The sequence below is a fragment of the Schistosoma mansoni genome, assembly GCF_000237925.1.
Source record: "Schistosoma mansoni, WGS project CABG00000000 data, chromosome 2 unplaced supercontig 0120, strain Puerto Rico, whole genome shotgun sequence".
NCBI classification, from domain to species: domain Eukaryota; kingdom Metazoa; phylum Platyhelminthes; class Trematoda; order Strigeidida; family Schistosomatidae; genus Schistosoma; species Schistosoma mansoni.
In genome coordinates this window covers 932,506-956,825 of record NW_017386000.1, presented here as the reverse complement: position 1 = coordinate 956,825, position 24,320 = coordinate 932,506, and the positions used below count along the sequence as shown (strand labels likewise).

At 37.2% G+C, this 24,320-nt stretch overlaps 2 protein-coding genes across 2 annotated transcripts in view; both read right to left on the bottom strand.

Annotated features, from left to right (window-relative positions):
- Smp_211340 (DEAD box ATP-dependent RNA helicase, putative) overlaps positions 1–12,318 on the bottom strand; it is a gene marked incomplete at both ends in the record, with an annotated part of 32,958 nt that extends 20,640 nt beyond the window's left edge. Inside the window, 7 exons of the mRNA XM_018791585.1 lie at positions 2,615–2,761; positions 7,397–7,498; positions 10,307–10,537; positions 11,900–12,008; positions 12,043–12,132; positions 12,167–12,264; positions 12,301–12,318. Coding sequence (XP_018645293.1) covers positions 2,615–2,761; positions 7,397–7,498; positions 10,307–10,537; positions 11,900–12,008; positions 12,043–12,132; positions 12,167–12,264; positions 12,301–12,318 — 795 coding nt within the window. The remainder of the gene's footprint in view (positions 1–2,614; positions 2,762–7,396; positions 7,499–10,306; positions 10,538–11,899; positions 12,009–12,042; positions 12,133–12,166; positions 12,265–12,300) is intronic.
- Positions 12,319–20,764: 8,446 nt separating this feature from the next.
- On the bottom strand, positions 20,765–22,086 carry Smp_173980 (hypothetical protein; the record flags this gene model as incomplete). The annotated part of the gene is made up of 2 exons (XM_018791584.1): positions 20,765–20,980; positions 22,045–22,086. The coding sequence occupies 2 exons, from the start codon at positions 22,084–22,086 to the stop codon at positions 20,765–20,767; spliced, it is 258 nt and encodes an 85-aa protein (XP_018645292.1).
- Between the last annotated feature and the right edge of the window lie 2,234 nt (positions 22,087–24,320).

The following is a 24,320-nucleotide window of genomic DNA, read 5'->3' as shown; positions in this document are numbered from 1 at the left end:
ATCATATTTGTATCACCAAACAATTCCGAAGGACAATTGATGTGAGAATCAGGAGAGGAGCTGACATAGCTTCAGATCACCACCTGGTTGTGGCCAAGATGGGACTGAAGCTAAAGATAAACTGGAAAACTGCACAAACAACACTACAAAGGTTCAATACAGCCTTCCTTCGAGATACTGACAAGCTCAACGAACTCACGATAACTCTCAACAACAGGTTCCAAGCTCTACAGGATCTACTGAATGAACAAGAAACTACGATGGAGGACAACTGGAAAGGGATAAAAGAAGCACTAACTTCAACGTGTCAGGAGGTTCTTGGTTCTAAGAAGCATCATCATAAGGAATGGATCTCTATGGGAACCCTGGACAAGATTCAAGAAAGGAAGAACAGGAAACTAGCAATTAACAACAGCCGAACACGAGCAGAGAAAGTCAAAGCACAAGCAGACTACGCTGAAGCAAACAAGGAAGTGAAGAAAAGCATTAAAGCCAACTAGCAGAAATACATGGGAGAACTAGCAACGACGGTGGAAAAAGCTGCAAGAGAAGGGAATATGAGACAACTATATGATACAACGAAGAAATTGGCAGGGAGATATAGTAAACAAGAGAGGCCAGTCAAGGACAAAGAAGGAAAGACAATCACTGAGACTCAAGAACAGGGGAAAAGATGGGCAGAATACTTCGAGGAACTGCTGAATAGACCAGCCCCATTGAATCCACCGGACATCGAAGCAGCACACACTGACCTTCCTATAGATATCACTTCACCAACGACCAAAGAAGTCAAGATGGCCATCAGACAAATCAAAATTGGGAAGGCGGCAGGACCTGACAATATACCAGCTGAAGCACTGAAGTCAGACATTGAAGTAACTGCAAACATGCTTCACCTTCTATTCAAGAAGATTTGGGAAGAGGAACAAGTGCTACTGACAGACTGGAAAGAAGGATATCTCATCAAGATACCAAAGAAAGGAGATCTGTGCAAATGTGAGAATTACAGAGGCATCAGTTTGTTATCAGTACCAGGAAAAGTTTTCAACAGAGTGCTGCTGAATCGAATGAAAGACGCAGTAGACGCCCAACCTCAAGATCAACAGGCTGGATTCCGTAAGGATAGGTCGTTCACAGACCAGATTGCGACACTACGGATAATCGTGGAACAATCAGTTGAGTGGAACTCATCACTATACGTCAACTTCATTGACTATGAGAAGGCGTTTGACAGTGTGGACAGGAGAACATTATGGAAACTTCTTCGACACTATGGAGTTCCTGAAAAGATTGTCAACATTATCCAGAACTCATACGATGGACTACAGTGCAAAGTCATGCATGGAGGACAACTGACAGATGCATTTCCAGTAAGGACCGGAGTCAGACAAGGCTGTCTACTCTCCCCATTCCTCTTCCTTCTGGTGATTGACTGGATCATGAAGACTTCGACGGGAAGCACGGAATACAATGAACTTCGCAGATGACCTAGCCCTCCTATCTCATACACACGAACAAATACAGACGAAGACAACAAATGTAGCAGCAGTCTCTGCATCAATAGGTCTCAACATGCACAAAAGAAAAAGCAACATTCTCAAATACAACACGAAGAACACCAACCCAATCACACTTGATGGCGAAACTCTGGAAGAGTTGTAACATTTACGTACCTGGGAAGCATCATTGATAAACAAGGAGGATCGGATGCAGATGTAAAGGCGAGGATTGGCAAAGCAAGGGCAGCATTTCTACAATTGAAGAACATATGGAACTCAAAACAACTCTCAATTAATTTCAAAGTGAGAATCTTCAATACGAACGTCAAGATAGTCCTACTGTACGGAGCTGAAACGTGGAGAACTACTACGACCATCATCAGGAAGGTACAAGTATTCATAAACAGTTGTCTACGCAAAATACTCAACATTCATTGGCCGGATACTATCAGCAACAGCGTTTTATGGGAGAGGACAAACCAGCTTCCAGCTGAAGAGGAAATTAGGAAAAGACGTTGGAAGTGGATAGGACATACATTAAGGAAATCACCAATGTGCATTACAGGGCAATCCCTAACTTGGAATGCTGAAGGGAAGCGGAAAAGAGGAACGCCAAAGAACACATTACGCCGGGAAATAAAAGCAGATATGAAAACGATGAATGTTAACTGGAAAGGAAGGCTCAGGACAGAGTTGGATGAAGAATGCTGGTGTGCGGCCTAAACTCCTCGACGGGGGGTAACAGGCGTAAGTAAGTAACTCGAAACCTATCATGAACAGTGCCCACTCAGCTATCAGCCTGATATCTTATCCAAAAAGTGGATCGACAATTATCTGTATCATGGGCGAAAATATATAATACAAGTCTAACATTGCTTAATTTAAATAATTTAATTATGAGAAGCATTTCGCTTTACTACTCTGACACTTGTGAAAAAATAGGAATAATATTTCTTACGGTAAGTCTTTGTAGTTAAAATTTACCATGAATAGATGATCTTCAGCACTTAATTGTCAATAAACAATAATTTAAATTACACATTTAACCCGTGATTAGATTAAGCACAACTGGTAATACAAAAATAAAAGCATAAATAAATTAAACTCACTGAATCATTTAATAAACTAGTGAGACGTAAAGTTTTATCTAAGCTTGCGCTTGCAATAATACCATCATGAGCTTCTGGATGAAATGCCAAGTCACGGATCGGTTGTGTATGCAAGTGTACATATTTTATTAATCTTTGTTCAGAACTATTCACCTGATGAAAAATACATTAAAAGTGGTTTGCATTTAAAATGGAATAAATATATAATAATAGTAATAGACTTTCACTGTTATAAACGGAGGTGGATTGAGGCTAGGAAAGGAAACTAGGACGAAACGCTCGTCTTGAATTCCATTGCTAGACACCATCCATCTCTGCTTATAATTACTGTAACTTAATGCAGTATCGAGGTAATCCGAACAGGATGCACATATGCCAATAGGAGACTGATCAATCACATTCCTAAACGTCTATTGGGGAATTTAAACGACCAATACAAAATGAATTCATTGTGTCAGTGTCACCTAGAGAAATAAACTTCATGAGAGAAATTTGTTTTAAAGAGGGCAGAGTATCAAGGCATTAGTTGTATATGTTAATTTATTTTTAGCAGAAACTTATGATTATTAATCGCCTTTTACTAATATTTAGGTCCTCATTGTCAAATTGAACTGAGTTTTTGGGTTCTGAAACTATCCAGCGACCAATTGGGCTGTGTACAAATCAGGTACAGAAAGTGTATCAACAGTATGTCTTAGATTCTACTATTAATTGTACTGATGTCAATAATTAATGTTTTATTTCATTATTTATTTAAACACATATATATTGGTACAAAAGGGCACCAGATACATAGGCGCCACACAAAATAATGAAAGTAGGAAGAGAAGGGATGAAAAGATAAGGCGGACTAAAATGTACAACCAGAAGACTCTTTCAGTTAAGAAAGTTAGAACCACTCTTTATGTAGAAAGTAAAAGAAGGTTACAGCAGGTTCGCCACTGGCTTCTATTCTGAGCCATATCTGATAACGTCTCTAGCCACTGTGTTGCACCATCTCTCGGACCCCAGCCAGGGAGTCGTGAAGGACCAACAGAAGCTAGCCCTTTGCAGCTTTCTTTCATGCCACGACACCATGTCATACACTGACCTCCTCTCCGCTTTTTCCAACCAGTCCCAGAGTCGGCAAATAATGCACGACGTGGAATTCTCTGGGACGACATTCGTAAAACATGTCCAAGCCACCGAAGTCGGTGTTTCAAGATGGTGACACCAATTGAATTACCGTCTCTGCGCCCGAACACACGATGCCGAACCTCTGCATTACTAACATGGTGTTGCCACTGTATGTCAGCAATCCTTCGGAGACAACGATGATCGAACACAGAGAGTCGTCTGACATCCTCAACTCGGAGAGGCCAGGTTTCACAAGCATAGAGCAAAACTGCTCTCACCGACGCGTTGTAGATCCGACCTTTTACAGCCAGACTAACATCACGAAGGCGCCAAAGATGGCCCAGATTGGCATAAGCCGCTCTGGCTTTCATCATACGTGCATCAATCTCATCACTCACGCCACCACCAGCACTTATATAGCCACCTAGATACACGAACTTCTCAACTACTTCAATCTGCTCACCATCCAGGGTGAGTACAGGATGAGAATCCTGCCAGTCTTGTAGGAGTACTTTGCACTTGGAGGGTGCAAAGCACATGCCGTACCTGCGGACACTGATTGCCAACTGATTAAGTGCGGATTGCATGCCTTGGGCATTATCGCACAGTAAGACAATATCATCCGCATACTCGAGGTCGAGAAGTCGTTCTCCAGGCAACATATCCACACCGCCATTACTTACATCCATCAGAGCTGTTTCCAGAATGTCATCGATGGCAAAGTTGAAGAGGAATGGTGAGATCGGGCAACCCTGCCTAACCCCACTGCTCGAATGAAACAAGGGAGAAAGGTGGTTGTATGCCCTCACTCTGCCTGAGGTGTTCGTATACAGGGCCTTTAAGATGTTAATGAACTTTTCAGGCACACCCTTCTTCAATAGACAATCCCAGAGAACAGTCCTGTCCAACGAATCGAAGGCAGCCCTGATATCAAGAAACACTACGATTGTTGGCCTGCGATAAGTATGACGGTGTTCTAACATTTGGCGGAGGGTGAAGATGTGATCAATGCATCCTTGACCAGGACGAAAACCAGCCTGCTCCTCGCGAGTCAATCGTTCTCGGGTTTTAAACAACCTACGAAGAATGACAGAAGCCAATAGTTTGGACGCAATCGGAAGTAGACTTATCCCCCGATAGCTATTACAGGAACAACGTGAACCCTTTTTAAAGATAGGGACGACTATTGACTCATTCCATGATGTTGGAACACTTTCTTGCTCCCAAACCTTTGTAAACAACACCGTCAGTTCCTTAGCCAGAAAGTCACCACCATCTTTAAAAAGAGCTGGAGGTAAGTCATCTGGGCCCGGTGATTTGTAGCGCTTCAAGAGTTGGAGTTCCTTGCGGACTTCCGCCTCGTTTGGTGGATCAGTCGTCACCGGCCATGGGGGGCAGGACAAACTGGTTGATGTTGCCGGAGCAGCAGGCCAGTTGAACTGCCCTTCGAAAAATTCCGCCCATCGTCCAAGACGTCGAGAGATGTTAGTGATTGGCATCCCGTCATCCTCGTAGATTGTTTCACTCACACCAGACTTCTTGCTGCTAGTGGCTCGGATGAGTTGTAAGAGCTTCCGACAGTTACCAGATGCAGCTGCTGCTTCCATCTCATTAGCACGCTCCGACCACCAGGCTTCTCGGTCCTTACGCAAGCTTTGCTCGATTTCACTACGTAACAGCCTTCGTTTGTGGTCAAACTCACGGTCACCTGGAGTAGACCGACGGGCTTCCATCAGTTGTAAGGAGCCAGAAGAAACCCAGTGCTTATAAGCGGGACGTTTCGCGAAGCCGCAAGCGGCTTTACCCGCCATTTTCATGGCGTCGTGAAGATGCAACCAATGCTCATCTATACTTTTCGGTAGGATGGTAGCTAGCCTAGGAGCTAGCTCCGCTCGATACTTACTTGCAACAGAAGTTGCAGCCAGCTTACTAACATCAATCCGTTGGTGGTGGTCAATCCTTCGGCCACTGAAAAGTAAGGTGAGATTGGCGCAGACCAGGGTATGATCAGACTCCAGATAGGTACTCCAAAAGGAGCGGCAGTCTTGTACACAACCACGCCAGCGGTAGCTGATCGCGATGTGATCAATCTGAGTCCAGGCTTGAGATGCAGAGGGAGGACGCCAGGTGGCACACCGGCGATGACTGTGCCGGAAGTTAGTGCTGGCCAGAAACAGGTTGTGGTCTGTGCACATTTGCAGCAAACGGTCCCCGTTATCTGTCCTGCGACCAACAAGTCCCCATCGGCCACCTAAACGACTCCCTTCTGTGCCTAGACGCCCGACCTGAGCATTCAAGTCTCCGGCTAATACTACAATATCTGTCGAACGCGCTTTCTGGAGAAGAACTGTTAACTGGTGGTAAAACTCATCCTTGATTGCATCCGGGCTGCAATCTGTCGGGGCATAGGCGGAGATGACGAAAAGACACCGTTTCTCACGCCGGTTTCTTCTCACTTTGATGGAACTTTCTAATCTAACAGCACATAACCGACTGTTAATGGGGATCCAATCGATTAGTGCTGCCTCAGCCCTAGCGCTTAGTGCAACACCAACGCCTGCAAGACCGGACGAAGATGCCACAGAAACCCCGGATAAGCGCACGTGAAACAAGCTTTTCGAAGCGACAGATGGAGAGCGAATTTGTAGTACTTCACTAGAGTCTTGAATACGGGTCTCAGATAGACAGCAAACATCAACATTAAGACTTTCTAAAGACATAGCCAGCCCCATCTGTTGTCTGATATGCATTAGTGTGCGAACGTTGAAGGAAGCCAGCTTGAACGGCGTACGTGGTTTCAGAAAGACTGCTTCAGTATTCGTAATCGGTGGAAGCATTCACTTTCAACCAGACAGTGACTGGAGATCGTTTAGATAGGACAGAGTTTCCACCATGGGCGAGCTACTGCATAAGTTGGAAAGGAAGGATACACAATTTGGGGATAAAGGGAGTGAAAAAGCGACGTAGTAAATAATAGTAATGATAATAATAATAATAATAATAATAATGGTAATAATAATAATAATAATGTAAATTGTCTTTCTTCTATTAGGAACGAGAGCAGTGTAGTTAGTGTAGTGCGTCATTTCATGTCATTTGTGTGTGGGCTGTGATACTGCCCGGGTGCACAGACTGAAGCAGATGGTTTTCTTAGGGGGCCACACCCCGAGCCTTTGACCTAAAGGTCTGATCCACAAGGCAGCGGAGCATCGTGAGGAGATGCAGTCTCATGGTAGCCGGTGACCAACAGCAGGTTCACTCGTCATTCGTTCCGTCAGGATACTGGAGCCCATGTGCACTATTGGTTTGGAATCAGGTTTTTCCAACTCCCCTAGGTGGACCCTCCGTGTCCACCAACCCGGTTAAAGCGCCGGACATTCGCTTAATTAATGACATTTTTATGATGATTAAGTTATGTTATCAATGGAATTTGAGACATTTATCAGGTCTTATTTTGGACATAACTGTATTTGTCAACACTCCAGTGAATTTTAAGTGGAGCATGAACACAAGATTGTTTGCTTCAAACTCTACTATATAAATAATATGGTAAGAGTACTTAATTTGTTAGCTATCCCCGATAAACTCAGTGATCAAATGAAGTTAGGTAATGCACAAAATACAACAAAATGAATAATCTGAAGTGATTACCATGCACTTAACTACACTAACCTTACGTATTCCAAATCCTCGAAATATTGGATTAGTTGAAGACTGTGAAACACACAAGGTATTTAAATAGTCACACGATGCCATAACACGACAATTTCCGCACTGAAATGACAGAAACAACAAAGATTTATAGACAGAAATTATTGATTTTTATTTATTTATTTGAACACATAAATATTGGTACAAAGGGCATCAGATATATATGCGCCACACAAATCTCATTTGATTTGTGTGAGGGCTGTGATACTGCCCAGGTGCTCAAACTAAAGCAGGTGGTTTTCTTAGGGGACCACACCCGGAACCTTTGACCTAAAGGTCTAACCCACAAGGCAGTGGAGCATCGTAAGGAGATGCAGTTCCATGGTAGCCGGTGACCAACAATTGGTTTATACGCCATTTGGTCCCTCAGGGTATTGAAGCCCATGTGCACCATTGGTTTGGAATCAAGGTTTTCCAACTCCCCTAGGTGGACTCGCCGTATCCACCAACCCGGTTAAAGCGCCGGACATTCGCTTTTCGTCCTCTCAATTTCGTAAACAACTAACGCCACGAGAAGGCAGTGAGTAGGACTTCCCTGACAGAGGCTGTATACGCGTGGCCATGTGAGAGCATTTCGAGAGGGAAAGCGGACTCTTGCCCACTCTCAGCCGTACCAGGGCATTTGGGGGTAAATAAAATGTAAAAACTAGAAGATTGTGTAGAGAATGTTATGGGTCAACATGAACCAAAATATAGGTATCTAGTATTACAGATATAAAAAATATTTATAAATGGGAAATTACTTTTGTAAGACTACAGCGATGATACTCATCGGTCAAAAGAATACCTTCGAACCAAAATTTCTAAATAATGACCACATGGATGAACAATTAATTGTTTTTAGAATAACTAACACGTAAGCTTCTTCAACTAACCATTTTGGAGAAAGTTAATGTCACGGCTTGATATTAGTTAGACGACAACTGAGAATCAAAGAGAACCAGATTCTTTAAACAAACGAATTGAATAATTTTTTACCAAATAATACTTATCGACTACTTATATGGTTGATCACTTAGTACGGAAAAGCTAAAATTCTTGGTAGATGGCGGTGAAAACTATAACTTAAATAGATATATGCTACATGCTGGCATAAATAAACAGGAAACAGTAATTGGCAAAATAAATATATTTAGCTAATTAGAATTCAAGATGTAAATAATAACACTAACTATTTGGAATGAATGGTTAGGTGAAAACTAAGAAAACCAGATAACCCAAAAAAGTTCTCGAGACCTGAGCTGGAAAAAAGTGATGCAGAAATAATCAGAAATTATATGGAATTTTATATGTAACAGATTGAAAAGAAGTAAAAATCCTTTAATAAAAGTTACATATTCTAACAAAGCGAAAGACATCCATTTTAAGCGACCTGGACATCCAGTAATCTCTAAATGTTTGCAATAGAACTACATGTCTGGATGTTGCGACTATGACAAAATATCAAGATATTCATAATGTAAGACTATTAGGTACGTTCTCACCTTGAAGATAATAACAAAGGATAATTCGACGTGAGATATTTACGTCACTAGAATATAGATGTCCAGACAACATATAAACTCAATAGTTAAGATTTTCCCTGACCAACTTTTATACACATTTGTTTTTAAAATAATGAATAAATGCTGATACGCTTAAAAATTATAACGTCATTCAATAGTTGTTTAGATTAGTATAAGTATATTATTACAGCGGGATGAACTAAAACTACATAAAAAATAACATTACATATCGAAATAACTTACAACTGAGATCAGTAAAGTGTTTACTAGTGTAAACTGACCGTCAAAACCAGTTGAACCATCTGAGCTAAAAGATATTACGGGAAGGGAAATAGAACTGCTTTATTACATTTTAAGAAAATTAGGATACGTTTATGTAAAGTTAATTAACAAAAAGAGCTAGTGGAGGTTAGATAAATATATGAAACTGGTCAGTGAAGTCATTGACATTTGGTTACAATTGTGTGAAGTATTTATTTTGTTACTTTGCTTAAATACTGAGTTTTACTACTACATTCGTACTTTTTATTTCCTATTCTCGTCTTGTTCCCTAATTAGATTCCGTGTTTATTCTTTCCATACTTTTGGTACCATTTTAACTCCCATAGTTCACGCTGCGTTAATTCATTTCAAGTGTGTCGCTGTGAAATGAGACGAATTGGACCAATGCATATTTTTGTTAAGTGCTTCGTTGTTTATAATTGCTTGGGTGATACCCAATTAGTTTCTGGTATCAGTTCGGTATAGAAATAATTTAGACTGACTTTCTTTAAATTTCGCAACTTCCAGTGATAAGGCACTTTTAAAAGATTAGGTGAATGAATACATTTTACCTTTTATATGGAAAAAATACAAATATAAAAACCAAACGAAGTGCAAACTGTGAAACTACGATTACTCAAGCACAAGTAATATATCTGCTAAAATTGAGGGAATAAACAAAGCAAATGCAGTGGCGAGGCAACTCAAAACAACAATTCACAGGATCATGCGGTGGAACATTGTGATCAAAACATGAACTATGGGCAGACTATAACTTATGCGCAAACTAATCAGATTCAAGATAACAGGTCTTGGGTTTCGGCGCGAATTTCATTCATCTATTTGTCATCGCTAGTGTAAGTTCGTCATAAAAACCCTAACGCCCAGATGTAAATCTTAATCCTGATTCCTCAAGCTAATTTATCACCCATCAAGTGCGTGGACACTCAAGGTCAACGTAGCGTTGCTCAAGGATTATCCATAAATTATTGTCCAACCGAGACCATAAAGTGACAAGATTATCTGAGCCTAAAAACGCACTAGAAGACAATGGTCAAATTAAGGTAATAGGTTCAATAATTCAAGAATTCCGGACTAAATCGACTTGCCTTGACGCTTTATAATTTGAGATTTCACTAGTATTTTGCAAAAGAGATGACTGAACCTTGGGAAGTCCCTTGGTAGTCTGAAGCTCATCGCGAAGTTGAAGTACCTGTGCATGGAGAAGATCACATCTTGCTTTAAATTCTGCAGCCTCCTGTTCTGCTTTCTGTCGCCCTCGCTTTTCACGCTCAAGTTCAGCCAAGGCTCTGTCTCGGTCGGTTGTATCCAAAACCTGAAATTTTTAAAATTCATTTGGTTATTAAAACGATAATGCATAGGTGTGAAACGTGAATATTCAGAACTGCGATTGATAACTACACATAAAATGTCTAGGAGTAAGTAGGCAATGCCGTAAGCCTCAGAAATTTGTTACTTTTAGATATTCAAAAGTATTTAAAGTATTAACGATAAGTTAGATCAGGAACAGTGTATATCAATTAAGTGAATTAACACTGTTAATTGACAAGAAAATAGTTACGTTAAAGTACCATGAAATGTTAAACGATGGAGATTCAAGGTAACAAACAAACATAATGTTGTTTTGCCTACGCATACACCTGTTAAGGGCAGTATAAGAAAAGTTAGATCATAAAATATAGGGGGTAAAACTGAGTTAGTTTTAAAGGACACTACTGAATGCTATGGTTTCTAAGAAGGCTTAGTCGAGGTAAATAAAATCTGCTCTTGACGCAATCAGTCAGAATTCAGAGGACTGTTGTTGTCATATCTTCACGGAGAACAAATGAATGGTAACTGCTAGGAATTATTTATGGACTATTATTACATATATTCCTATTGGATAACTAAGTAACTATATATATATATATATATATATATACGATAAGCCTCCATTTGACCTATTGACTACTATTATTATTATTATTATTCTATTATTACTATTATTAGTATTCTCAAGTCATTCCCAATTTACTAGTCACAGTCTGTCATACAAACATTTGGCTTGATCTTGTATAGTTGTTACTTTCTATTTTATGGTATGGTGCCGTCTAATTTGCTTGTATATACACTAAGTATGTCTGAAATACATGATTCATACAATGGAAGCTGAGATTGTGTTCTAGACTCAAACGGACAGAGCTAGGCGAGAAGAATCAATGGGGACTCTGAGTTGACTCTAAGCTTCTCGTAATGATTAACGCGTCATTGGTTTGGCAGTGTCGAATTCACAGAAGTCTGTGTTCTAATTGGCGATTGAGCCACGTGATAATTGACAGAGCAAAAGATAAAGCGAATATGTTAATCTGGAAGGTAAAATCCTCTTGTTCGGAACCTTGATGACAGGAGAATGGTGACTTCCTACGACAAATCAGGTACTTCGAGGCAACTAAGTAGTGGTTAAAGGACAGAAATTACCCAAAAGATAAAATTTTGGTCTCAGATGATTGACAGTAGACCATGAGTTATATCAAGGGATAAAGGCCGAACCTGAAAAAGATAAAATCCTAAGTTAAGCCTATATCTCACTCACGAATAAATTCGCATAGACAAAATGTTACAAAATGTTAATGCGCTAAAAGTATACTCTTTAACCCTTAGAGAACTATTATCTATATATCGGATAGATTTCACTCACCTTTAAGTTTTTACAGTAAAGTACTCGGATGTCACGTCGATTGGCTTTCGCATTGCATTGAGGGCACTTAGCTTTCTTCCCAACAGACTTGAACCATTTCATGACACACCTACAAATTAAAAATCAAAATGAACTGGTTTGACATACGAATAGCCGAAAAGATGTCCACAACGAAGACAGCAGACTTTGTGTGGTCCTGACGAAGTCCATAATTCAAAACATATAGGACATGTCTAACGAGAACTGAACTACGGAGATATGGCCTACCTCAGTATCCTCATCGAATGAGTCGTTGTTACACTCGATATTTTTTTTAGCTTTATCAAGTTTAAATTGACCAGTAAATTCACTCTCTGACTCATCCTAAAAGTATTCGGACTTTATGGTTAGCTGAGATACCTGTTCATCAGAAGAATCATCCGTTGAGTCAGAAAGAGTAATCTATAGAGAAGGTAACCACAAACGGAACAAGGCTAACGTGTACCTCGACAACTTCACTCATTACTTGGAATCAGAAGAGAGATTCTCTAACATTGCGCCATTATTGAACAAGGTCAGTAAGGTTACGTCTATAAAGTTAAACCCTGACAACTAATAGTAAAAGGAGCAGCCATGAAAAGTTTATGAACCCAGAAGAAAAATTTTAAATTTAAAGGGATCAACCCGTTCAAATAAATGATAAAAATCAAAAGAAATACACAATTAACAACCTCTTAATGTTCTTGCGTTTAGTACTGTGTCACGCATATATGGGTTATTCTGGTTGTTGAGCACAAAATGTAGTTTATTTACTGGATCAGTATCTGCGCTTGTTTCGGCCTTGTCAGCGATTCTTTTACAACCTGTTCACCACTTGTCATCCTTTACCAAGTTGAGTTGATACGCTCACCCTAACCACTTTGCCCCATCCTTCTTATTGTATGTTTAAGGTGATGAATACGCGAAATACAAATATATCCAACATCGAGTTTCGTGTTTGCCTTACTTTATTCCGTTATTCATTAACGTGAGCTTGGTCGATAATTATATACATGCTACAGGGTTTATATATTTTTTAAAAATCATCATACAGTCAAATTGGAGTCAGATTTCTGGCCACGGTAGGGTATAGACGACCTGGTGATGACCAACTAATGAACCAAAACATTTTAAACACATCATTGAATCAAAAAAAATGATGACGACACATCTAAGGAAATCTCGAAATCCTCTGAAACACATATCTAAGTTTGTCCCTGGTGCGAATCATAAAGAAAATATTTGGAAGCTGTTGATGCTAAGTAGCGGTTTGGAGATTAGACTGTAATTATAGAAAACGGAAATGGATTTTATAGCCATGATAAAATGCCACATCTTCTGTCTCAATGACAGTTTACATGTTTGTGTTTCATATGTCTTTAAATCTAATAACTGTATAGTATGCAGCTTGTCACACTTGTAGAGGCAGTTAACTTGCTTCAATTTTATTGTTCGATTCCGAGATTTTCCACTAAACTACGCTCGCTTAGCATACCGGTTGTTGTTCACGAAGTGAACGGTAACGTCCGATTAGAGTCAAACATATATTTAACTGACACGTAAAGTATAGCGAACCATAATGAAATTATCGTGAGTGATCAGTGTTGTTACATAGCACGTCACGATTTTATGACCATTTATATCCTTGAAAGCATGCCGACTAGCGCTCTGAAAACTGAGACTGGAGAAGAAAGAATAAGACCATATGACGGACTCGATGGTAATTCATCGGTTGAATAACCTATGAACTTTCTCATTGCACTTAGCCACTAAAACTACAAGAAAACATGTGATACTGGCCGCATGTGTCGACAACATCACTTAAGTAAAACTCCTGACGATTACTCTTGACCTCATGTTTAGTTAACCATATTCTCGAGGGATATAACCGTTATTTCGAAATTCAGCTCAGCAGAAACGTGTTATCAAGTAAATTGGTCTGACGGCGATACCCTTAGAACAACCAAAACAACTATTTTCAGTCGTTACGAATTTCGCTTATGTATTTCGTACTGGAAGATGCCGCACCGACAACCTCTTCAAAGGTTGCAACTCTTGGAATACAAACGCTAAAAACTGTCTTTTGGCAAGTGTAGATAGAAACTAGCACCTTCGGCATATGGACTATGCCTTAAGTTATTTCAAAAAACTCTAAATCGTTGTGGACATACAGAAGTATCAAGTCAGATACATTTCTTTAAACTTCTTTGGAAATATTATTAGTGCTAACAGTATTTCTCCACTGAAAACAATGTGACAGCTATTCAGAGTCAACTAATATAGAGCAACCATCACCATTCAGTGAACTGATAATTTTGTAAGGTAGATGAATACTCAATTATAGATTAACGTGTCGGCTCTATCTGAACGCAAAGGCAATATAAAAAAGTAATAAAAAGGCAATAATAAGGGAAATATTCAGGTCAACCATGTTTACGTACTGAGATATTTTGTAAACGCACCTATGAATAAAACCTAGGAAGCACTGACATTCTACTAGGGACGATTTCAGATTGCTGAATCGAGCTGTAGTACTTTCATCAGGAATTTGACAGCTCATCATCTAATAAGTGCTCTTTTAGAGCCTTGCCCACTGGACAAACTTTCCATCGCACATCAGGTACATGACATACTCCCGGGGCAATTAATGTAAAAACATATGCATTGTCTTGAATAAATTATTTAGTTAGTTCCCAAGGTACAGACCTTGTTGATCTAACCGGACCTCCAGGTTACATGTCAATTTCTTGCATTAGTTATCGTTAGGAGCCTCCGAACTATAACTAAACAGATTGGAAGAAGTGAAGAAACCTTAGTATGTGGCATGTTTTTCAACAGGGATCTCTCAACTGTGCCGAAAAATTGACGTCCTAACGTTCTCAAAAATTTGCGGAAACAATATATCTCAGGTACGCGAGCAACCATCAAGCTCATTACTTATGTTAGTGTTTACTAATCTCTAGTCCTATGATTATCCTTGTGTAATGTTTATTATAAGTAAAAGCCTGAACTTGGAATTTAATTCTATGCAATGTCGCAGTGATGCTATCGACCTCTCATGCTCTCCTGGGCTAGCAAACTGTGACAGCAATGCATCGTATTTTAGCTAAAGGGTGTTGTGTGAAGGTACGCTGACACAATAAAACGGAACAGCACGGCTTTGCAAGTATTTTATGCAGGATAGTCCCTCAGAGACAACGGAGCTTGTTTGCCCCAAGACTAATAAGCTTGCATCCATATTGAGTGTTAAAAAAACCTATCATCATGGGGAATTATTCAAGACTATAGCTTTTATCTCTCTGATAAGATAATGAAAACCCTTGGAAATTAAAAGAAGTTTAAACTTTGATGGTATCTCTGTTTCGGCGCTTTAAATTTCTCTTCCTATCAGTATCCTACAACCGCCAAAGCATAACGTGTCTTGGGGTTTTGTAGTGGTTTTGTTTCTCAAACAAACGATCTTCGAAGGTGAGAGTATAATTACTGAGATTTACATCTAACATGCAACGCTAGGAGAAGGTCAAGAATAGTGAATGCAGGAACGATGAATCGAAACGACATGTCTGGGTTAATCATGTGTTGTCGCTATAACCTCTTGCTTTCTGTATCAAATATATCACTCTCTTCCCGGTTCAAATGTGCTCTTCAGAAATGCTAGACTTCATATATTTTGATTGTTACGACGCGACGAATCAGAATAGACAATGATATGATCTCCATGTAACGTCTTATAAATTAGGTTGTCACATCGTAACAAACCTCTTATACCGGACTATACAAGGTCATCTACAAGGTCATCTAGAAGGACTGCATTGTTCCGCCTCCTAAGGAAGGATATTACTCTATTAAGACACGCTCACAAGAGAATAGTGAAGGTGGTCCCTGGATCAAAATATAAACCCTACCCATGTCGAGGGGTGGCACCAATCTCGTAATCTGTGGTGCGCAGATGGATTAAACAGGATATGACCATCCTGTGCCATGCTGCTCACAATGCATATTATTTTAATAAAGCCACCATAAAATGTATTACTTATCTACATCTAGCAGACACAAAGTAGGGATAAAACGTGAAAAAGCCAGCCTGAAAATTAGTGCAAACATTTTCTTTGTGCAAATTAGCAAGTTATGTAAGTTCCTTCTAGAAGTGAGCATGAATTAACCTTTCGTCCTATCTTTTGGTAGAGTGCATGAGGTTTGCTATGACTTCACCAGAACTAAAAAAACGTCACTCTAGATACTGTTCCTCAATCATGGAGCAAACTCACAATGTTTGTAACCCGTTTTGTGACACAACGCTATGCAACATTATCATACCTAACCAGCGTGTAGGCCATTGATGTATGATCAAGGAAATATGTGACTGAATGATTTGATCCTCATATTTGTGGATGAAGTCTATGATTCGGAAGTGGGATTTTTAATTAAGTGTTCTGAATTCGTCGTATAAATAGTGATCAGAAGCTCTAGTCTCAATGCGGTTGTATTTACGTGTACAAGGTATGTCAATAATCCATTGTATTCACTGTCTATATCTAGTTTAAACGCACATTTACAATCGATTTCATGGCGATTTGGCCTTACTCGAATCTTCTTCCTGCCAAGGTGACCAAATCATTCTTAGTGGACATTTTTTAGAAGAAGCTCAAGACCGTATACTCACCTAAAACTTACGGTCCCTCACCTTAAACAGCTATACTTGATCGATATCCCATTCTTCTTTACTAATACTGTAGCAAACGATATTCACGTATTCACTCTGAACTTGAAAGAAGATCCAATAAAACCAAGAGTCATTCGATCAAGTCAAGACGCTGAGTTCGTCTGAATGGAATAAGAAGTTTTTGAGTCACTCCGAGTCAATGATTACATCAATATACAAAATTTGTGAAGGATTTGGGTGGTACTATTATGAAGGAAAGTTCTATCGAAAAATGAAAAATAACTTATATATTTTTCTTGACCATCATGAAGTCAAGATATTGCTGAAGAATAGCGCACTATATGGTAAAAAAGTGGTTAGTGAATACAACTATTAACTACCTTATAATAAATATAAGTGTTTAACTAAACTGGACTTAATTCCCATCTGTAAGAATGCAAGCAAACCACAAATGTTTCCAGCAAGAAGTCTGAGAGCAGCATTAATTAACAACTTCGCAATATGTCCATGAGCTGAGTCAATCAGGACAACACGACAACAGTACCATGAATTGGGGCACTTCGGGGGACTTTCAAAACAATAAGACCAATATTATTATTTTTAGTAGTAACATTATATGATAATTAGAGGTATTCGAACTATTGTGCTTATTCGGAATCTCCGAAATAGTGCAATTTAAGACAGGTGGAACTAGATAACCACAAATAAACTAATTATACCTGGAATTCAAAACCAGTGGGCAATCAAATGAAAAGAAATAATCAGTTCGTACAAATACCACACATTATTGTTAGTCTATTTCTGCCCACTTCGCTCTTTATCACCTCTATATATTTGTTTTCATTTGACTTTTGAAAGTCCTCATCGTTCGCGTTAACTATCCCTTCATTCATTCTGAACAGTATCTTCTCTTCATTCATCTGGATTTTGATTTTATAATCCTTCTTATTGCAGTCAGCCACTCTCCCTCCTGGTAGTAAGATAGCCAGTAGTCCTAGTGGGGTGAACCAAAATGCAACAGTTCCAAAAATGATAACAAGGTTATTACGAAAGAAAATTAATGTGTTGACACACCAAATATAAGTTGTACACACAAGAACAATATACGGGATGTTAATTCAATTGTCAGGAATAGAGGTGTTAAATTTCCTACTGGTTTTGTAATCCACAATTATAAGTAGTTAGTGGTTCCAACTATAATTACCATAATCTGAGATATATCCGGATAAAGCATTCAATGAGAATATCACTGTGATCTGTAAACATAGGCAGCAAATGTATTAGATTTCTGTTGTCGTAACAGCGGACAATTGAAAACAAGATGTATATATATGCAGCAGTGTATTTGTGAGTAATAATCAATGTGTCACGCTATGGGGTATGCAAAATTGGGACGGAAGTTCATAGGTTGTTTTTTTAAACAACAGTTTTACGGTCAATAATGGTAATTATACAAATTATGAGAGTTAGTGAAAGAAATGTAAATAATAGCAAAAATAATAGTAAAACTAAATACACCCACGCTATCACCTTCACCTAAGGCTACTACACTAATTTATATTCAAGGAATATAAACCCTCTATCAACTACCACACATACCATCAACAGATGAAACCAAGATTCTACAATCGCACCGTAACGTCAAGAAGTAAGCCCAAATAAATCAGTCTGTTTATACAGGCTAATCACAAAGACATAAGATATTGGAAATTTCTGATACGAATAAACTGATGGGTAAAAGGGATAAAATCGTTCTTCTAAAATATAATCTTATTGGCAAACATGGAGCAATATTTTATCTCCAAGCACTTAGAATAGTAAGAAAATTCTGATTAGATAACTGAGTTTCCTTTACTGAAGAGAGATGACTGTCACTCTAACATTTGGACAGACATACACAGTTCGCCAACTTGTAATCAAATCTTATCTACTGTGTCATTATAAACTAACGGTCTCACATCTAGCCAGACAGTTTTTCATTTCTAATGCTTCTCGATGCCCCCCTCTATTCCATTTGGTGTTAGTACATCGCGACGTAGATTAAACTGTAGATTTATATTTTCTTATTTTCGAATAATATTATGCTATTACTGAATTAGTATGAGAAGCGGTATGATATTGACTGAACGTAAACGATACATAGTAACTGCAACTAAAGTATACAGAATCTAAACTCAATGTAAACTCAGTGTATGCTATTAAAATACATCAGGAGTATAAACGAAAAGCACAATAAAGTTTTGCAGTAATTGAATTAGAGCCAGGTTAAGCACAACATTTTTGGGTTATACTTAGAACTTTCAGACTCTTTTTTTCATCCGGTTGGTGAACATTCCCTACTGGAGTGTAGATTTTGTTTTAAAATTCCATTTAAAGTTCCAAGTCATTTCACATTTGTGTTTTTCATCCAGTATTTTAAACTATGCTTAAGTAGAGACGTATTTAGCAGGTATCAATCATAATCCACTAAGTACATGAAAGATGGAAAGCTGTTAAATCGTACAGCTTCCTTTGTATGATATCAGTTTTCAATGAGATAAACTGTAAAAGTTTCTGAAGGTAGTAGTTACAGCAAATGACAGGTTGACAATCTACACACGTAGAAAACCAATGACCTATTTGCTAACGACCATACATTAGTGCATTACCTCAAGAATGTCTATGTAGCAGGTATTTAGGTTTTTATAGATATATCAATTATTTGATGCTCCTAAATCAGGTATTGTTTTTATATATACTTAGGCTACCTATTTTGAGACAATTAGATTGAATTTCATTATCGGACATCAAAGTCATTATATTATGAGTTTTGACCCATAAGATTATTAGGGAATTCTCCTGTCAGCAAATATCCCCATTCCTTTGAAACTGTGAAAATACCTCTAGTATGCAGGTATTTAGGATAAATAACACTAATTCCCTAAGAATCAATTGTCATGATTGCCAAATTTTATTCGAAGATTCATTTTTCAGTGTTTAAAGTGTAAGTATACTTTGAGTAAGTCAAAATCTTATTCAAATGATATGAATCAAAATACATTATTTGCCAGACCAAGCTCAAGCATAGTGGTTGAAAATACCTTGGATATCAGGTTGTGATTATTTATTTATACGTTCCGCAGTTGAATATATACGATGAAATAAACATTTCTATGAAAACTATACAAAAAAGATGTACTGTCATTCATTACAAATAAGTTAAAATTCAATATTTCTTATATTCACCTAACAATAAAGATAATATAATGCGAATGAAATAACCTTTGAGATAGAGATAATTCATATCCACTTCAATGCAATCATCTTATAGTTTTACTTCCAACCTATGTTTCTAATATCTCATTTATGAATGAATAAGTAAATATTTGAATTTAATGGATGGTAAACTCTGAACTAAAGTTTCATGCTTCATTAGACTTATCAGGAGAACTTATGGTTGATTGTTTAAAAAAATAGATATTTCAGAGAATAACTCCCGAGACCATAATTTATGGACGAACCAATCAGATATAAGATAATAGGTCTCTAATTTTGGCGCGAAATTAACTCATCCATTTGGATAAATAGAGTTTTGACATTATAGCTGATGTCAGTTCATGATGAAAACCCCAAGTATAATTCCTAACCTTAACCATGAACTGTAAATCATAATTCGAACTCCTCACATAGGTTTATAATCCTCATTTCGTCCTAGTGATTATATGGACACTCTCAAGGTCATTCTAGCGTCTCTCAAAGGTCGTCTATAAACTATAGTCTCACCGAATAACTAATTACCGTATAGTGATGTTGAAAAACGGCTTTATTACTTTAGACGTAAAATTGTCTTTACATTCAAGTTTTTGCTTAGGAGATAGTCAAAGTGGATACTTTCTGAACTTTTGAAATGAAAATCCATTTATCTTATTAATAAAAAATGGATACTATTTTACTGATATAAACTACATTTATAATAGTTATTTTCAAAATACAACTGTTCCAATAATATTCGAAACATATTTGGAACAAAACAGTCCAAAGAAAAGATTCAAATTCACTGAGAAATAGAAATCAACAAATAATATGATGAAATCAGATATTTATTTTTTAATTTGATTTGAAAAAGAACTTTGGTGGATCTGGCATTGTGTCTAGTTTGTTTATTTTTAAACGGATTACAATGTTTTATTCACAAAAAATGGAGATTACAGTCTTGTCCGTTTTCTAGACCAATTTGCTAATGCTCTTAAAGTTGTTTGTGTTGTAGATCCATGCTCTATAAAATTATGTGATATTCGATAATTTGATTTGGTTGATAAAGGTTTTAATTTTAAATGTGTTGAAATATTTGTTTTTGATAATCTGGTTTGATTGTTTGTAGGCTGAATTGTTCTTGAAAGTTCATTTGCCATACGTAAAGACTGTTTAGTAGAAGAAAACAGAATATTTAACATTTTAATGGTCAGTTTAATTGATATTCAAACAATATTATTTGCAAACAGTCTAAATGAATTCTTAATTTCTGAACTGGTTACAAAAACTATAAATAAATGTATGGATAAACTCGTTTCCATGGTCTTTGTGTTGGGATGATGCAGAAGGTTTCTCGCAATATACATGACAAGCTCAGGAAATATTAAGAAGCATTTTATCCAAACAGCGTTTGACTAGAAGTTTTGCTAGAAACATCGCGAAAATGAAAAGTCACTGACTGTCTGATTACTACACTACTACTATGTTTAGTAGTATTCTAAAATTTTCAGGAAAACCCAAGGACTTCTAAAATACTATAAAAAAATCCTATATTTTCTGTACATGAATGAATCTTTGGAGTAAAGTGCTTCTCGCATATTTTGCGCCTTTTCTCTCGTGTTCAAGTCGCTACGTAGTTCTAGCTTGGGGGTTACGAGAATAGCTTAGAATCCGAGTATAGCGTTCAAACAGCAAGACTTATCACTTTGTCTTCATATGAATTACATAACTCATCAAATAATAACCATCAGGCAGGAGGGTGATTCATATATATATGAGTTCATGATGCTGATAGGATTCTCATATCGTAGTGGATGCTGTGGGTTTCCAGATTTCTACAAATTGCTTGGTGTTGAAGTGAAGTAGTCAACATGATTTATACGACAATTAGCGTCAATTAGTTTATATAAGTCTTTTATTTTGCTAATATATGGATTTGTATTTACTGAATGTGTTATATCATTTATTGGTAGTTTTTTTCTTACTGGAAATGAACATTATAATAAACTGATTTACTAAAGAGAATCCTGTTTACCAAAAAGAACATTGTCAGAAAGTCACATATGATCATTCTATATATCCCGCTAAAACTTTGACTTTCGTAGATCTTACGTTTGCTAGATTTTGTTTGTGAAACACATAAATTAACAATATTTACTGGTTTTGTGATAAGTAATTCGATATTTAGTGAAGTAGAAGATTCACATTATCACGTCATGAAATATGTTCTTACCACATGACGGATGAAAAATGCTGCCTTTTTCTCGTTTTCCATAGACTTAACTTAGGAGAGATCAAACTGTAAGAAGCTATAATAACCCTTTGGTAGGCAGACATGCAAATTATTTGTACTATAGGTAGCACAATTTACCAGGAACCAAACGAGTTTCTTCGATTGGGGCCCAAAATGTTTTCAAATAGCATTTAAGTAAAGATTATGTGACTCTTAAGATAGGTTAAGTGATCTTTGTGCCTGTCACCGATGCAGGCTGAAGAATCAGAGCTTATTTAGAAAGAAATGAATTCCGAACATTCTCATATTTAAAGAATTGCATTTTAAAATCATTTCTGTAAAACAGAATTCTGAATAAGGATAGAAAAATATTGTTCTTTTCTCTTTTTTTAACGATAATCGACCTGTTTGAAATCCTTTCATTAGAATCATAAAACGAGACAAAGTTCTTCATGCGTAAATAAATATTGTATAAATAATTCAGTAGATATTAAATTTAAAAGAATACCATGTTTAAAAGCATAAAATGAATAAAAAGGCTTTGTTGAATATTTTTTTCTTATTTCTCATTTGTAATGAATATGAAATTATTAATAAGAACATGGATTTCGATGTTCTTTTTAATCTAGCTCAACCGAGTCAACTGGAAAACACAACTATTTTAATCATGTTTAAAACATACGCTATATCATTTTATGGCTTAATTCTTGTCGCTTCATACTTTATTGATGTTATGTTTTTAAGAGATAACTTTAGTGTTCGTGTTAAAAGGATACTATATGTAGAACTCAGGAAACCTTATCTCAAAAAATGAGATGAAATAGTAGTTTACAAACTTGTATTGGGTTATTATTGTTTCCTAAAGTAAATTATGTTTTTAAAAAGACTGGAATTCAATAGAGTAATGCATTCATGTAGAATGGTTTCACATATTCTGATTTTGTGAAACTCTTTGATAAACAATATCGTTTAAACCACTAGGATTAAAGTAAACTCATACTGTAGTGTGATCTACTTATATCCATATAGGTAGTATATGGCGATGGTTAGACATAGAATGTATTTTGGAAGAAGACCGATAAGGAAAGAACTGAAATGAAGCACAAATGGTAGGAAAATGCATGAACAACGGAATTAGAGAAGATGAACTGATATTTACAGAAGGAACAGTGAAGATTGAGACGATTGCTTGTTATTTTGCAAATTAACTGTTTGTTGTATGGTTATCAGAATTTAGTGAGATAGTCTGTAATTTCGTGCTTAAGTACATTCGATTGTCCCAATCGTGTTTTGTTCACTACAAGTCTAGTGCTGATATTATTGTATTAATGTAGTTATCAGAGTAGTTTTTTAAATGAACACAAATCAGTGCAAAGCTTGTGAAGATAAACAGTCACAAGTAAGATCATTATCCTTGACTTATTTTGGCATGTGTGGAATAATCTCAAAACATTAACTTATAATTGAGTTATGCCTTGACGGAATTATCTAGAATGTCAATGGATACTCATAACCAAACTGTCTAGTTCATCATCACTCACAACATCACTGAAAGCAAATACTTGAGCTGAAAATTTTCTTTGTTATTTGCAATCAATAAAAATATATTTGTTATTTCAAAGTATAAGTCAATTAGCTGAAGGAGTATTATAAAGATTGGCTAGGTTTGTTGGTTGTATTAGTCACACGTTGGTTTCAGTTGAGGTAGCATTAAAAAAAGTGCAGAGTGCAGTACAGAGTGCACTGGAAAACTGCTTTATCCTCGAATGAGACTACTCAACGGTGTGCATCAACGACCCCATCATGGATCAGGCTCAGGACCCTTTAAAACAACTTGGTCAGGGTTCAAGAAGAGTTTGTCATGAAGTCTGAATGTCTTTGATTCTACACCTGGTAGGATCGTGAGTGCACATTTAAGTGGCTCTATACCATAGCAAGTAGCCATTCATTTCTCCTTGTTTTTTAATACCACTTCAAATGAGATCAATCTGTGACGAATACAAACTATAGATAATCTATGCTTGTCAAGTTATTGATCCAGTTTTTCTCTTCCAGATTTGGCATAGACTGCTCTCTACACTACCATAATATGAAAGGCACATTTAGAGTGGATATATATCATTTAGAGTATATATGACAGACATTAATCAAGCATTCATGAAAGCACACATACTATGATTAACAAGATCACAAATGACAATGTATATCCGAAGGTCATAAAATACCCAAATTAGAGTGACAGATTTATTCGCTAGACAAAAAGTGGACTTACTCAG